Source organism: Leuresthes tenuis, unplaced genomic scaffold (genome assembly GCF_036924035.1).
Source record: "Leuresthes tenuis unplaced genomic scaffold, fLeuTen1.0.hap1 SCAF_22, whole genome shotgun sequence".
In the NCBI taxonomy this organism is placed as follows: Eukaryota; Metazoa; Chordata; class Actinopteri; order Atheriniformes; family Atherinopsidae; genus Leuresthes; species Leuresthes tenuis.
The window spans coordinates 10,248,029-10,265,651 of record NW_027325376.1 but is presented as its reverse complement, the minus strand read 5'-3'; the positions used below and the strand labels follow the sequence as shown (position 1 = coordinate 10,265,651).

At 39.8% G+C, this 17,623-nt stretch overlaps 1 protein-coding gene across 1 annotated transcript in view; it reads left to right on the top strand.

The window, feature by feature from the left end:
• The window catches only part of LOC140281757 (ADAMTS-like protein 1), an 89,926-nt gene that overhangs the window by 66,507 nt on the left and 5,796 nt on the right, over positions 1 to 17,623 (top strand). Inside the window, exons 3-8 of the mRNA XM_072376247.1 lie at positions 5,051 to 5,178; positions 10,697 to 10,742; positions 11,068 to 11,304; positions 12,770 to 12,896; positions 13,752 to 13,826; positions 16,002 to 16,159. Coding sequence (XP_072232348.1) covers positions 5,051 to 5,178; positions 10,697 to 10,742; positions 11,068 to 11,304; positions 12,770 to 12,896; positions 13,752 to 13,826; positions 16,002 to 16,159 — 771 coding nt within the window. The remainder of the gene's footprint in view (positions 1 to 5,050; positions 5,179 to 10,696; positions 10,743 to 11,067; positions 11,305 to 12,769; positions 12,897 to 13,751; positions 13,827 to 16,001; positions 16,160 to 17,623) is intronic.

Sequence of the window (17,623 nt, the reverse complement as noted above, 5' to 3'; positions counted from 1 at the left end):
TTGCCCCATGTTATTTATTCACAGCCATAGTCAAGTTTCGTTTCATAGTTCATGTCAGGTCTTGTTGTTTAGTTTAGTATTTTGATATCCGGCTCAGTCGCATACTTAGTTCTCGCCTTGTGCTTTTTGTTTTGTAAATAAATCTGAGGTTTTTTTAAGTCCACATCTGGGTCCTCCCTTCTCGCACCACGAACCGTGACATAAAAATGATTTCAGAATAGAGGGCTTTGGAGGATCTGGCTAAACAGTTGATTTGTTCCCACTTCTTTCTGGCCCTTTCAGATATTATATATTTCACCTTGCTCACTTTAGGTGGTTTCATAATTATATATATTAAGGATTTCCAGAACTACAATGATTTCAAGCTATAATAAGCAGCATTATCTTTTTCACATTAGAGCATTTATCTGTGGACAGTCACTTCCTCCAATTCTCCAAACCTCCTGCATGCTCCCCTTGTGCACCCTAATATCTTAGCTAGCCCTGGTGTAAAATAACAACTACATCTCTTTTTTCCTCACCTCATCATCTTCACAGATTATTGTTTAAAATGTCAGGAGATACCTTCAACAATGTTGTGGTAGAGAACCGGCTCCAAGCCAGTGTCAATCAAGCACATTAATTTCCTCCCTAGGTGTTTAGTTTTAAGCTTGGGCACATCACTGATGCCATGGTTTATTTTCAGAAGTCGCACATTTGCAAATATGAGAAGGATTTCCTCTGAAAGCTAATATCAGAAGGTTATGGATTAAGGCTGCATGGGGCATGTGTCAGCCTGTGAATATGTGCACGTTCAAGTCCTTTCCCACCAGCATTGCAAAAACCATCAGTGTTAAGTTGAGAATATTAGATATTTCTTCCTTTTTGTGTATGAAATCTACCAGGCTAAGCCCTATACTGTCAGCAGTCAGTTCAACGTGTTAGTTTGCGTGGGTCTGTATCAGTGAAGTCTCGAGACATCCGCTCAGATGTTGTGATTATGGTCGCTCACTGTTTGCTCTGCAGTGCAGCACATTCCACACAGCCTTAATTGATTGCAATTATGTGGTTTTTTGATTTGGTGTTTGATTGGGAGTCTTGATTTGAAGGGCACAGAGTTTTTATTGTCTTTGGACCATCGAGGCTGAATGCCTGAATGAAAGCCTGCTACCTTGTGAGTCACATCAAGGAGCACCAGTGGGTTGGCACTGAATTTAGCTGCTTTACTATGAATGCTCTGTTTCAGATTTAGTTTTTGTGTCTTGCTATGGCAAAAAGAAGCTGGAAAGCCATTCAGTGTATAGTATATTCCCTCTGTGCCAAGAACTGTCCATCTTAAGGGGTGCTTTTTGCTATACTAGAGGATTTGTCCCTCCAGGGTACACCTGGCTTGTTCCCCACCTCTGCAGCGTAAATGTTCACTCTGGCTTAAACTGCCAGATGTTATGAAAGGCTCTATTGAAGTAGACCTTTAGCTCATAAAGGAATAGAAAAAAGGCTGAAAAGTCTATCCTGATAGCTTCAGTGACCAAGCCATGTCATCTGATTTACGTGGGACAGAGTCATGTGATGCCAAATGTATGTCTCTATTTCTTGTCATGCCTGGATGCATAAACTTCATTTTAAAGATAATACATTATGGTTGTTTTGGAAATCTTTTCAATCCTCAGAGAGATTTAAAAAAAAAAAGACAGAGCAAAACCATCCAGGCCAAAAGAAGAAATGAGGAATAGTGGCATGAGTGGGAGGGTAGAGAAGTAAAATGAGATAAAAGCAAGCTGACAGAAGAAAAAAAACAGAAACGCAAGGCAGAAATATGAGAATAGACTAAGAAATGGCAAGAAGAAAATTGTTTTTTAGTTATCTGTCTGTGAATATTCTTGCACAGACACTCACACACACACACATACACAAACAAAAGTGTGATGTTGGGATGTTGCAGCTGGCCCAGATCCTTGTTTGTATTAGCTTGCCTGACTGAGGCCTATTTATTGATTGGCTGGTGTGCCAGGTCTGATGACTCGTGGGGCTCGGAGACCCCTGTGATTACTTCCCCCAACCTTCATGAATCGTACACATGAAAACACACGCACACACAATCCCCCTTCCTCCCTCCCTCTTTCCAGTTCCACACATTACTCCTGAGGAAGAACGGCAGAAAGTCAGAGAGGAGACGGCAGGCAGGCAGGCAGGACTTACAGAGTGACCCAGTAAGGAAGGCAAGAGGCATCGGACTCATGCAAGCAGAACTGGAAACAGTGGGTCACACACTTTGAGAAAACATGGAGCAACACTTTTCATCTTGCAAGTTGCTGGTGACAGCTCTCCTTATTCTGGTACTGTGGTGATTACTTCAATTTCATGATGGATTTCTTTTTGTTTGCTGATATTTTTGTGTTTTATCTGTGATTATGACTTTCATTTGAACTACTTATTACATTCAGAAAGCATCTGTGCTAATGCATAAACAATCCAATGTCAAAATCCAACAATCTTTCCATCCGTAGCTTTACCTTGGCAGTTACAGTGCCTCCACTGTTTTTGATCCAGGCCACCAAAAATAGACTTGTCGTGCATGTGCCGTTCTGAAGGCTGTTTTGTTTGAGGTTAGGGCTCCCTGTAACATTACAGTGACTGCCTCGCAGCATGACAGTGAGTACCTTGCCGTGCAATTCAGAGCATATGACAAGAGATTCAGCAGATGTGCAAATATCGTATGTCTTGCCGAATAAAAAAGGCCATCGTGTGTATATTGACATAGTCTGAAGGAGAAGGCACCAGAGTCAGGTTTCCTTTTTCCCTGTTGAGGAGATTTCCATCTTTAAGGAAAATGTATTTAGTCTCAGCTGCTGACAGGTGTCCTAAATAGAGTCTGTCTGTCACAATAAGGCATAGTGTGGGGATGAGTTTATTATCATAAACTTGCTTCCTACTTTTTTAACTAATGTGGCATGTGCAGTCTTCACATTTGCTTAATAATTCACTTAATTAAATAACCAGAGAACAAATATTGTTGCATAAATTGTCCTTTTTGGGGTACCATTGTGAGTCTCGTGTGAGTTGTATCATGATCCCAAATGCTGCCTTCCCTTCATGAAGCTGGCCAGTGCAAATAAAGACCTGGAGGGATCAGAGCAGCAGAGGTGGGACATGTGGTTATGGAGGGTTAGGAAGACTCCAAGTGGATATCTGATCCTTTTGATTACCGGATCCAAATCCCAGCGGGATGGCTGTCCAACTTGCAGAGCCTTGTCTTCCTGCGCCTTCACTGAGAACAATAGCAGCACAGTCCGCCAAACAACCTCTTCATCTCCATCCTTCCATCCTTCATCTACTTCCCCTCCTCTGTCTTCACCGGCCTCGTTATGCCCCGGCTGTCTTGGCTTTGCAACACACATCTTAGTTGTAATTGAGTGCAAAATTCACTGATTGCTTTTCAAAGGAGTACTAAGGTGGCGCTCAAACTGGCTGCCCAGAACAGAGCCTGGGTTTATTTACTGTGATCTAAACATTGAAATAGTTGGCTTGTGCAGAAAGTAGCACGGTTGCCGACATGTTTGACTGTATGCTCCACTGACTCTGTTTAGCTCTTGCCATTCGCCTCTGCTGTTCCTCAGAAGTCATCAGCGCTGACAGCCATTTATATCAGTCCCCACGCACTTTTAATAATGTGAACCCACCACCTCTCTCCGCTCCATACAGCAAGGGTGTTTTTGCTACCATGACCCAAGGAAAATAATCAGAGCACTATTATTGCTTTGTATCTGCTTTCCTCTGCAAGATCCATTCATCTCTGTAGACGAAGCACAGTGCCACGCTGTTGGAGAAAGGGGCTAAAGAGGTCAAAATAACTTAGCTATGTTTTCCTCGAAAATCTCAAGACTGTGCACCTCCATTGCAAGCCCATTGGGTCATAATCGTCTTTAGAGTATAGCTGTATTTCTGCCATCTTCAAATATTTCTTCATGGTTCATCAACGCTAGAAAAACTGAGGTGTTTGTGTTGTAGGAAATGGTTTCTCTCAAATTCATCTGCTGCTTTTGAGAGCCCTAAAACTTCAGTTGAATGGCAGAATATTTTATTGAATGTGTTCACACCTCCAGTCGCACTGAGCCACATTCCTGCTGCCACAGGAGGTGAATGATTTGTCCCACTATTAGTTCCAAGTTTTTTTTGTTTTTTTTTAAAGAATTTTCCAGCTTTTCTTTCATTCAACAGGTATAGAGGCAGTTTTTCCTCTGCCACAGTCTCACTGAGCTAATCTGTCTTTGTTCTAGATAGCGAAAGCAAACTATTTTCCTTTTCACTTAATCTGAGCCTGGTATTCAGATAATGCAACTCCCTGACTTAAGCACCAAAAAGAAAAGAGTGTGGCTGTCGAGTGAAGCTGAGAAAGAGAAACCTGCTGTGTTTCACATGCATAAACTTTTACAAATGCATTTCTTTTAAACAGCAAGGCTAGCCAGTCCAGTCAAGTCCTCCCTGGAAATCAAAAGGACCTTGAGAGGCAAGCTGGAGCAGATGGAGATAGATGAGGTGGAGAGGATCTTCAATTTTTGGCCATCACTCCACATCTGAGATGCATACTGTCCTCTCATAATATTGATTTTGGGTTCTGCAGTAATATTCCGAACTCCACTGCCAAATACAGCCCAATACAATTAACAGAGAGAGGCACACAAATGTGGCCCAAACTTTAAGAAGGACAAACTTTGGATGACTCCAAGGTTTAAATTATGCAAAAGGGCCAGAAGTCAAGAGCTCCTGATTACTTCCTTTAACTGCCTCTTTCATTCTGTCACATGCACTCTTCGTTTCAGCAACTAATGTAATTTAGTGCTTTTTTTTTTTTTTTAGTGAGACTGTTTTGACTGAACAATTTATTGTAAAGATTCATGGCTGAGGTGTATCCTTCAAGAGTTCTTCCACTTTTAAGATGATTTTTAAAAATGTATTTCAAGTATTTAGGGGAGATAATTTGGCTTCAACATTACACTGAGTCAATAATCATTTTTGACAACCAAGGATGTCTTCGACACATCATGAGTATAAACTCTTCTCTGGTGTGTAGAGCTCACGGATGGCCCGATCAGAAGAGGACAAGGACACGCTGTGGGATGCCTGGGGCTCATGGAGTGAATGCTCTCGTACTTGTGACGGTGGAGCCTCATACTCGCTAAGACGATGCCTCAGTTCCAAGTAAGGCCGCCTCTCACACAGTTTCTTGTCTGGTTCTGGTTTACCAATCTGTATTTGGTCTGTTTTTTTTTTCTTTTTGGGTTTTTCAAATCTTTGAAATCTCATCGTTTGATCCTTATCATATGCAGTGTCGCACCCATATCGCGCCTGAGGTAATCTCAGTTCTCAACAACTTGACAAAGAAACAATTCTTATGAAAACCAGATACACAAAATAGCAGACACATTTTCAAATGTCATGAGCGTGCTGCACTTTAAAAAAAGTCTCAATCACTGAACAACCATTGCATCAAAAGAGGAGAGGATTTACAGTAAAATGAAAGTTAGAACCTCACTGACATTTGGATAAATGGAATGATCCCATGGGCAGTTTGTAACTGTGGGCTCAAACATTATACAAGTTAATCTCATCTCTTCTCATCAGAGGAAAGTCCTGACCAAGCTCTCACTGATTTCCATTAAAATGCCCCATCATGGCTTTGAGATTCAGGCTTCTTTCCTCACAGTGTGAGTAAATCTCAGCAATCAAATTGCTCTGTTCCTGTGGGCTGTCAAGGGTGGGTTCAAAATTTTTATGACTGTTGAATATTCTTCAACAGAGAAACTGTCTTGACTGCCATGTGAGCCTAAACCTTGAATTCATCAGTGACAATTCCGATCGGCCCATGTTTCTTCATATATAAAACTTGAACAATCAATGTCCCTGCAAGTACAGGTCACTTATAATAACTCTTCGTAGGAATAGGAATTGGGCTTTTGAGCCCACTGCTCATGGTCCCAGCTTTTGTCTCTGGAGGAACCAGGACTTTTATACTCGTGCCAAGGTCATCTGGCTGGTTAGGATTCTGGTTAATTCTGTGGACTTAAAGATAAAAAATCAGGGCTGAGTATGCTGGGCAAAGTGGCCAATTACATTTGGATTTGATGGACAAGAGAAAAAAAAAGAACAGAAGGCCTGAGAGGGTATGTTTTCCATAGAAATGTTGTCACATTTATAGGCTGGGAAATAGCAGCAGGGTGACTTCACTACATTCCTCCATTTTACAGTTCCCAGAATGTATTGCTCATTTGCTAAAGGTAGCCAGTGGGCTTTGCTGCTAAAGTCACCACTTTTTCAGAGTTGGGGGCTCCAAAGGGAGCCACCAGTGACAGGAGCAGCCAGTGAGATCATAAAACAAAGCAACTGTGTAAAAGACAAACTGATAAAACAGCACAGATCATCCTTGAGGTCACAACCGAGACAACATATGGTGCTTGCACTTCTCCTTAACCATGAATCCATCTGCACTTGCATTAGAGAACAAGGCTGCGAAACATAAGACTGTCAAAACCTCATGCTCAAAGTGCCAGACCCCCCCGGTACTGCACTGTAAACATTGAGGTCAATGGCTTTTTCAGGAGTTCATTTCATGATATCAGCAGCAGCCACTTCTCTCTGCCTGCCCAGAGTTCTTTGGTCAGAAAAAACCTCAGAATGCCACTGGCTGTAAAAGCAATTTAGGTGTTAAGAGGTGTTTGGGGTTTGAGCTCCAAATGGGGATGTGGGCAGTGTGTTTGTGCATGCTCATTTAGATCCACGCAGATTTTTTAAAACTCCTGTGTCCTTTGGTGGTTGCTATAATGTTTGTGGTTCTTAGTCCACGTTGACCCACCTCACCCCTCTGTGTCTTGGGAATGAAGGAACAGTAGCCTGGCCCTGGGTGGCAGATCAAACAACATCATTAAAAAACACAGCACAAGACTGTGTGTGTGTGTGTGCGTGGCGTGTGTGTGTGTCTGTGTGTGTGTGAAACTCTTTGGAAAGAGGGGCTGGAAACGAGCCTGCAACACCCTCCAAACGAATACCACTCCAACCCATATACACACACTTATAAGGAACTAACTGCTACTGCAGAAATACACAAGAGTTAGTTAACCCTTTCACGTCTACAAGGACACAGTTCACCTGGCCCTCATTAGTCCCATCCACACAACCCTCTTTGCTTAATCACAAACTCCTGAAGCATAGCTGGTTTGAAGCAAGTGTGGACATATGGATAGGGTGTCATGGCAAGAAAAATTGCTGCTTCAATATTTACTGTATGAGGCTCACGTATGGCAAACACGAGATTAATTCTTTTGATCATTTATCCTATAAATGGAGACTAGACTAGACTTCATTTTGACATTGCTTAGTTGAAAGTCTCAAGAATGAAAGGGTCAGTAACCTCTCTGATGGCCTTCCACTAATGAGAAATAAAGATGAGCTGGGACAAACACATGTTAAGTGCGTAAGTGTTACAAAAAGGTTGGTTTCTCTATTTACAGAGTTTACTGAATTGATTGAAATTTCAGGCCCTGACGTTAAGCGACTTTGACAGTTTGGGTTTAAAGTCTGGGTTTAAAGTCTATTTTTAACTGCTCAGTCATTTGAAGCGAATTTTCTCCAAGGCAATGAATCGTTCACTTAACTTAGGCCTGGCACCAAGATTATGTCTCCTTCTAGTATAGGGGACCACCATCTGTGCAGAACAAAAAGACAACACCCTCTTTGATAATTTTTACTGTAAAACTGTTCTCATGTCATGTCCAAATCAACGTGACCAAACAATATTGTGGAGAGTATGTAGAATTCCAGCAACCAAAATGTATAAAGATAAATATACAAATCAAAGTAAGCCTGAGCTTTAAAATAAATGTATATATATGTTTATGTTCCATCTCATCTTAAATTGTTTACATCTTTCAACTGACAAAAAGACTCAAGTCATGAAGTAAGCTTTAAAAGCTTTAGACACAAATACACCTTACTAAAGTCGAGAGAAAACACAGAAGAACCTGTTTTTATTTTTCATAGTGTTACCATTAGATGTTACAAGACTTAAGTTGCTTTTGGAAAGCAAGAGTTTGAATTAACATCCCGTAATGCTGTTTTTTCCGGTTGGGAATCAATGCGAACAGGCCAGGCAGAGGAAGTTCAGCATCACAAAACATTGGGAATCATCTTCAGGTACTTGCATACAACAGTTCATGGACTAAAGTATTTCAGCTGGTGGCAGCACAGTAAGCTATAATAGGCTGATGGTTTGGGACAGGAGAGCCAAAATTATTATGAATGATCTCACTAGAAACCACGAGTGCTTCTACCAAAAGCCCTGAGAACCTCATCTGTCTGAGTGTTTGTCACACTGAGAGCCACAGTGAAAGCAAAGGGTCTTTTTTGCTGCTTTGTCATTGTGCCATTCTTGCCTGCAGTTTTCCTAAACTGCCTACCTACCTAATCAGTGGCAGAGCTCACAGCAAGAGCATATTTTAGGCATTACAAATACAGCCACATTCCATTGTGCTCCCGCTCTCAAGAGTTCCAATAATGTGGCAAAGTCTATAGAATCCACATTGCAATTCCTTTTAGTCTGCCAAAAAAGAAAAAGAGATGTTATAATGTATATATGAACTTTCTGGACTCAACAAGTTTAACCGCATATCTGTTATCATAAGACATTACTGTTAGATCCGCGGATTAGTTTTACACGCTCTATTGTGTCTTTTTGTGTTTATTTTGAAGAGAAATGAGAGTCATTATTTGTGAGTTATGTGTGATGTGCTTCAGACTTTCTTATACATCAACTCACTTGTTTCCCCCTAAACTGTGACGACACCATGATGAGTCTTGAAGTCCTGGCTCTACTACTGTTGAACCTTGACTTTGAGCTTCCAAAGTGAGAAGGAAATGAAAAGGGAAATTAATTTTACTCCCTTTGCTTCTTTTAATGTCGAGTTTATAGATTCCTGCTCCCAGCGTGAGTTTCCACTCTAAACTTTGCTACCTGTCTCTTAGCTCTTGGTCTTTGAAAGTCTCTTGTTTGGGTTCAGGCCCCATGACCCGCTGTTTGGCTTGGCAGAGGGGACCGTCTGGATTCGTCACAGGCTCTAATGTTCTTGCCATGCCACACGCTCCACATCCACTCCTTGCTCTCCTTATAATAATACTGTAAAAATCCTTAAGCTTTCACTCGTGTGTGAGCCCAAACTCTGCAACGTTGCCTCCAATCATGATTTCAGATTAGCTAAGGACCAGTGACACTGGAATTCCTCTTAAGTTCAAAATTCAAAAGAATATCAGTTGATCAGTTTCCACTGTGGTCTCGGATAATTGGTCTATCATTGTCAACATCAATGGTTTATTATCCCTCCGCAGCAAATCGCAAAGGAATCCTCCCTTTCAATAAGTGGTGAGCTCAATAATTTGGGAAGAGAAGCTGCAGACTGAGGAGAGTCATGATCCAAACTGCTCCAATCTGTTGAGCAGACACAGACTGGAAGACTCGACTGTGCCTGCTTTACTCATGTATGTGTGGTACATTTGATTTGTAGTGAAGCTATTTGTTTGCTCAATTACACATTGAGAGACATATGAGGTCGTTCAGACTCCTTTCAGTTCTCATATACTCTTTGTTGAATTGAGCTTAGAGGGTAATTGTGGTCACATCATACTGATAATCAGCAATGTGATAGCACTGATAGGGGCATTTAAACCTGCTTATAGTGGCCTTTATTATCCTTAAATACAGTATATCCTCTCAGAGCTGCTTTCATGGCTGTTGTCTCTTTTTAACCTATTGTTGAAATTTCTCTTCAAAATACAATGTAGTTTGACACAAGTGAATATCGTTTTTGTACTATTTTGTGGGGAAAAAAAGGGAAAACGTGCGCTTATTTTGAATTTGATACCAGCAGCATGTGTCATGAATGAATTTTTGTGGGATTTGTTTTGTTCTTTATTTCTTTGTTTTGTGTCTTCTGGATTGTCATGTTCTGACTTCTAGTTTACCTTTTGTCACTGATTCACATTCTGCACCTTAAGAAGCCTTATTTCCTGTTTTAGTTTGTATAACTTGCACTCAACATTAAATGTGCACAAGTTACTTAGGCTCTACGCAGCCCTCATACCATGCTCTGAACTGTGCAGCGATAACAGGCCTGGGGGATGCAGTGTCCGTGCGTGTCGAAAAGGTTTTGACATTTCGATTAATCAGAACACAGACCTGTTTTACACTCCAGTCCATCTTATTGGGAACCTGGGCAAAGAAAAGCAAGCGGTGTTTCTGGTGCTTGGATCACAAAAACCCAAAGCGTTTTGAATGTTATGCTTCAAAATTGCCACTTACTATTGCCACTATTCTAAAGTGTCACAGTTTTGTGAAATAATCTGCAAATAAACAGCCATTATAGTAAAGTTTACGTTTGTATAAACTAACACTTCATGCAGCATTTTGTTTGTTTGTGCATTAATGTAAAGTCACATTTTGTGAAGTACACTGTTATAGCTTTGCAAACGCTCCACAGAGTCATGTTTGTGGGTTGCCACATTATCACTGAAGAGTTTCCCTCACAACCCAGTAATTTGAGAAATGAGACAAGAATCGATGGATCAAATACCAGCTGCCTCAGATGATCGTGATTGGTGTGCATTTTGGTCTGTTTTGTCATATCCTACTAAAGCCAGTTCAACCACATTCATATTTTTTTGTCCTCTGCAGAACCTGCGAGGGGCAGAATATCAAATATCGCACATGCAGTAATGTGGTAAGTTCAGCAAACTCATCTTTACGTAATGTATGTCAGAAGCGCTTTCAAGTGGTTTTTCTAAGAATAAAAATGGAAATTTTTGATTTTGGATTGGAACCATGAAAATATTACAAGCTTTGCGCTAAAAGGGTCTAATTTTGTGATCTGATATCCTTTTGATTGAAACTATTAAAGGCACCAAACATCCTTTTTTCCCTGTATTTACTTCATGCAACTGTCACAGACTTGGCAGCCAAGATATGTTTCAAAACCTCTTCCCACATAGAAATGAACAGTTGAATGACATATTTTAACTTTTTTTTTTTTTCGGTTTTATGCTCAGGATTGCCCTCCAGATGCTGGTGACTTCCGGGCCCAGCAGTGTTCGGCTCATGCAGATGTGCAATATCAGGGTCAGTTCCATGAGTGGCTGCCAGTGTACAACGATCCAGAAAACCCTTGCTCTCTCAAGTGCAAGCCCAAGGGCTCAGACCTTGTGGCAGAGCTGGCACCCAAGGTTCTGGATGGAACACGCTGTTATACTGAGTCTTTGGACATGTGCATCAGTGGAGTCTGCCAGGTAATGTTCTTCCTGTGGGATCCCCAATATTGTGAAGAAGTTTCAAAAGTTTTGGTCTCCATGACTTAAGTATCTTTTTGTTAAGTTTCAAATATTCTAATCAAGGAACTTATGGCTAATAGTATCATAGTCAAGCCAACGACTTGTATTTCTTCGTTGCTCGTGCATAAAGAGGATATATAGATCATGGATATCCTGGCCAAGACTTTCTGCTGAGTCACTGCTTGAAAATTTTAGACAATAGCCAATTGTTTCTAGATTTGATTTAGTCCAGTATGTTCCATGTCTCTTCCTCTCAACATAATATTTAAATACAACTAGTATGCTCAAAAACCTGCTCAACCAGATACATATAGAAACCAAAAAGCTTCATATTCTTGAACACGTCAGTTTATAAAGTTTTCAAATGCTCAAATGTGTTGATCAAATGTGTTGATCAACCCTTTTTTAAGATATAAATGTCCATGTAGACAAAATAGGGATATCACAATAAGCACATCTGTCACATCTGGACATTGTTATAAAAATGTATTTCCAACTTTAAGCAACAGTCATATTTCAACAGAAATAAACTGAGCTTTAATTGAAAGTATATGCATATTTTTTTTCTGTCAAACTTAGCTTATAAAGGGCTGAACGAAAAGAGTTAATTTGAGAAAAGTAAAATCAAATCACGGTCATCTGAACCCAAAGAGGGGAGCTTTTTTTCTAAATCAGACGTCCATATTTTCAATTTATTCAGGTGCACTTTTCCCAATGGTTCAAAAGTTGTGGCAATAGCTTGAAATTTTACTAAATGCAAGAGGAGCAATGCACAGTAGGCTCAGCTACACCCCACCATCTGCTTTACAAATGAATACTCAATGGGAGTAATATTGGAGACGTGGTCTTTGACTGACCATCCAGGAAATAGTTTACAATGCCTTTTTTCTCGGTTGAATGGAATTACCGTTACGTCCCAAGGTGTTAACTGTGTGTGCACACACACATTTTAGTGTGTTTCCTGACAATACTTAAAATCACGTTGTGGTTTTGGGTTTTCTGTTACTGACAGAAATTGCGAAAAACTCCATCAATCAACTATGGATGGTTGGAGATAAATCTAAGCAGATCCAGTTGAAAATGTTATGGAATGTGTGGAAACCTAATCAGCTGAAAAGGGAGGTTTGATAATATCTTATTAATACAAACAAAATATATGAATACTGATTAAACCAAAGGGTTTTTTGGACTATTTCATGAGAGTGAAGAAAGACTGAAAGAAAATACTTTCTTTGAGTGTGTTCATACATTTTTAAAGGTGCTCAAATAAATGCTCTGATTTTAATTTGTTGTATCTACTGTTCTTAGGTTTGAAAATTGAGGCCAGAGCAAAGAATAAGTAGATGCTGAAGGTTCCAAATATTAGGTTGCTGTACATGTTTCAGATGATGTTTCCATTTGTTTCTCTGTCTCTATCTTACAGATTGTAGGCTGTGACCATGAACTGGGGAGCACAGCGAAGGAAGACAACTGCGGCGTGTGCAACGGAGACGGTTCGTCCTGCAGGCTTGTGCGAGGGCACTACAAATCCCAGCATGCTACAGGGAAAAGTAAATCATCTTTTCAGTATTCTGTTATTGGAAAATACTCTCTTAAAGAGGTCTTACAGTCATGTTGCCTTCTTTTCCACACAAGAAACAGATGACTAAACTGGCTGCAATGACTCATTCAGAGGAAAAGCACCTGATAATGTCATCAGGGCAATTTTACTATTGGTTTGAAGACCGAGGTATTTACTTTGCAGTAATGAAGTTTTAAATCAAGTTTTACATCTTTTCATGCCAATATTAATGAATAGCACGTCCCTTTGGGTATTTCATATTTTAAGTGTAATTAAAAATAGGAGACAAAAAGTCGAAATCTAAAAAAAAAAAAAAGAAATCTGATAGCAATACTTTTTCAAAAAAGTTTTCAATTGATACCACAATAACAATATTATCACGATATAATTATTTTTGGCCACCGTTGTCATGTTATAAATCAGATTTCATTACAGTCCTGGGCAACATTTCATATGACACTCCATGAGAACAGGTCGTTTGCAGACATCGGTGTGAAGCGCAGAGGTACAATAGGGTCTAGCAGAAGGTGCTCTAGAGAATTATTGTGAGAATTTTTTACAATATTTTCAATTATATCAGTCACTATATCAGTCTGTAGCAATAGTAAACTGACAGAGGTGCTCTTTAAATCTTACTTTTCCAAATGTCTTTGCCTGAAATTGTGTATAATTACATCTCAGTTATACTGAACTGCAGCAAGCTGCTGACTTGCATTGTCATGATAAAATGAGTCTGTTTGATTGTAATTAATGTGCAAATTTTGATTATACTGGCAAATGTTTTGCATTACTGTAAGTATTAATGAGCAACGTGCTCATGTTGTTTTTGTCTGTCCTGCTCCAGCTGAGGACACAGTGGTCGTCATCCCCTATAAGAGTCGTCATGTACGTCTAGTCCTGAAAGGCCCGGATCACTTGTGTAAGTCCTGGTAGGTCCGGGGTGCCCCTTAATCCAAAACAGTTGACCGTAATATTTATAATTAGCAGTGTTTTTTATCACAAATACTAAACGCAAGTACACGTCATAGATCAGACTTTCATTTCGAATTTGCTGTGTTTTAATAACTTAAAAAGGGGACCTATTATGGAATAATATTTTCTTTATTTTCTTGAATAGGTGTATATTAGGTGTCTGAGGTCACTACCAACTGAAAAAGACAATCCTGGCATTTTGTTTTGGGTCCTATATATCTGAAAGGCACCAAGCTGTTCAGATTTCAACAGACTTGAACAAACTTCAGATGACGTTGCATTCGCTATACCTCAGAAAGGGAAATTTGGAACTCCTTTGCTCTTGCTTTCTTGTTTTGCTATTTATATAAAATCTTGCCATTAGTTATGCAGTTAAGTTAAGTTACTGTAACTGTAACTAATAATGCTCCGCCAGTGCTTTGTTTGATGTCTTATATCAGAACAAAGAAATATGATTTCAAATTTGAATTCTTTCATTTGCCAAGCCCTTACAAAAACAAACATCTGTAAAATATTAGCCATGTATGCAATGGTTGTTAATATTAGCTGCTAAAAACATACAGGAATGGAGTGACAGTGAAGTCCAGAGTTTATGGAGCAGATATGCGATGGAGGAATTACAACATGAGTTCTCACTGATGTTATTAACTGTCCATCAGCTGTTACGTTCTGCTTCGCTTGTCTTAACAACTTGGTCCAGTTGAACACGTGACATTGTGCTTAAAAAGAGGGATTGGTAGATTACCGGCTGTCAGTGGTCCAACTGCAGACGAGGGAAGTAGTTTTTTTACAATAAAATTTACCAGTCAAGTATTATTTTATTAATTTGGTGTGTGGTCTGAGCTCTCAGGCTATTTACTACTCTCTCATCCCATAAGTTAGTACTAGATTGAGTACCACATATCTCAAAAAGACAAACCCTGAAGAAGAGAGAGGTGGAGTGGAGTTGAGTGGGTCACTCCATGGATCTAAAACATTCAGCTTGAATAGAGGTGTAAATTGATGGAAGAAAAAAAACTTGTTGTATTGCCTATTTCTGTGTTATTTTGACAAAAACCCACAAAGTCTGGGATCTCCAGAAACTGTGTCAGCTTGTGAAAAGGGGGCAATAGTCTTCTATAAGCTTTTATTTTCATAGATGCTTTTTATAAAAATCAGAGTATAGAAGGATTTAGTAACATTTTCCAACCAAATAAAGGATGAGGCACTCCTTCGTGATGAATAGCATACTCAAATAACAATCTGTAAATAACCTTTTACTCCTGATTGCAGGAAATATTACATCTTGGCCTCTCTCTTAAAGGCTGATTTTAAAAGCAGAAAAACAAGACGAGGGATATATTTCTTCCATTTGCTCTGGCTCAGAAAAGATGCAAAGCTGCCAGCAAATATCACTGACGTCAAAGGGCTGTTATCAAATTCCCCTGTGGATTAAATAGATAACAAACATTTAATCCCTAAACCTATCCTTTGCTCCACAGTAAGTTTGCAGATAACAATTAACTGACTCGACAGTTTGATCATTGAATATTTCCCTCTAATCTTTTTACTCAAAGGCATTTAAATCTAAACCATTTGTCTGCAAATGGGGACTGCTGCTGGTTACTGTTGGTTCTTGTATCCCTTTTCTCTTGCTTTCCTTCAAATTACACAAGACCCTGTTTGGGTTAGTGTCAGGGGTGAGGTCAGGTCAGACTGAGACAGAACTCCCTGCACTGATCACCGTTTTGCTCATGAGCCTCCTGGCAGTCCAGGAATGGCTCTTTTTTTCCTCCAAACACAAAAGCAAGAATGCAGTTTATGTGGGCAACTGGACTGGACTAAAAGTTTGTGTGTGGTCCATTACAAATGAAAGTCATCCTTTAAGCCGTTAGACATTTTAATCACGTCTTTAACATGCTGTTTCAGCCTGTTTATAGAGCAGTGACACAATAATCATGAAATAAATGCACTAGACATGATTATTTGAAGATAATGATGGTTGAAATTTAGCAAAGAGAAACAAGTTTGAGGTAAATTTTGTGGAAATAGTGAACAGACATACTGGATCTTCCTCCTCATGGTGTATTGTGACTCTGACTTGTCCAATGTGATCTGGTTGTCTACCTTGTTCTTTCTTTAGATGTAGAGAGTAAGACTCTACAGGGAGTAAAAAGTGAATTGGTGTTGGACAAATCAGGGCAGTACCACCTGGAGAATACCACCTTGGACTACCAGAAGCTTCCAGATAAAGAGGTGCTGAGAATGACTGGCCCCCTTGGAGCTGATTTCACAGTCAAAGTAAGAGCTGATATTCACACTCATTTGTATGTTTCATGGCATTTTATGAAGAAAAACCAACAAACATGTTCTCTTTTACAAAAAACTTCAGATATACTCATGGTTCACTCTGTTTCCAAGGTTCAAATTATATACTTTGGGATTAGCTGATGAATATAGTGGGGGGACTTGTGGTTACGCAATGCATTCACAGACTGTTGCTCTGCTCTAATAATTTCCTGATTTTATAACCACAGCATCATCTGAAAAAAAAATCACCATTCAAATAACTTAAAGACAACATCTGTGCAGTGAATTTGGCTATACTAACATGTAAATGAGCTTCTATAGAGAAACTTAGAAGCAGCAGAATGTCTTATGTTTATGTTTATGCATTTAGCAGATGCTTTTATCCAAAGCGACTCACAAATGAAGATATAACAAGCTATATAAAAAGCTAACAATAAAATACATAGAAGGAACCCACTAGTCAGACTCTGTCAGAGGTGACAGAGTAGAGATAGAGTGCAGGCATAGAGGAAAGTACAGAAAGATAAAGTGCAGAAATAGAGGGGGTAGGGAAGTACAAGGTAAGTGCTAGGATAAGAGATGCTTTCTGAAGAGCTGGGTTTTCAAGAGTTTCTTGAAGATAGACAGGGACGCCCCTGTTCTGGTAGCGCTCGGTAGGTCATTCCACCATCGTGGAACGACACATGAAAAGAGTTTGGATTGTCTTAGGCGTGGTGTAGGAGCTGCTAGACGACAATCCTGCGATGGACGGAGGGACCGAGTTGTGACATGAGCCTTTGCAAGAGCGTTCAAGTAGATGGGGGCCGTTCCATTAAGCACTTTGTAGGCTAACATCAGTGACTTGAATTTGATGCGGACGGCTAAGGGTAGCCAAACTTGCAAGTTTTTTCTCCAAGTCCCCCCTCATCACAGTGCTAAACATACATTGGTTATCATTTTGCTCCCTTAGGACCATAGTCTAATTATTCAGGAAGATTTAGCTATAACTACTGCTCCACTCAACTTGGAGTCGATTGGAGTTGATCAGTGTCATATGAGGAACCACTATCAGCAATGGGTGTGTTTTAGTTGTGTGAACAACCTATAGTGATGATGGTAGACACTGAGTGACAGTGGAGACACTGTTGGCTCTGGCAGTCGCTTAGTTGCTTTTGGTACAATGATCTAAATGTGTTTCCTTTTAATGCTTAAGAGAGCCTTTTATTTAAATGTTTTATCCACAAAGACAGTGACTGCCTACTAGCTTTGAAAGCTCCTCTGCAGCATGTATCTTCAGTCTTCTAGCACATCATATGGTTGGTTGGTCTGAATGACTCAAGTTAGTTCATTGTGAGACTCACCCAGTTACCTGTGATATATTTCTTGAAAGTGCTTGCCCTTTTCCTAACAATGACCAACGATTTGTTTTCAAAGGATTCTGAGTAAGGCTTTAATTATAGACACTTTATAGTTGAA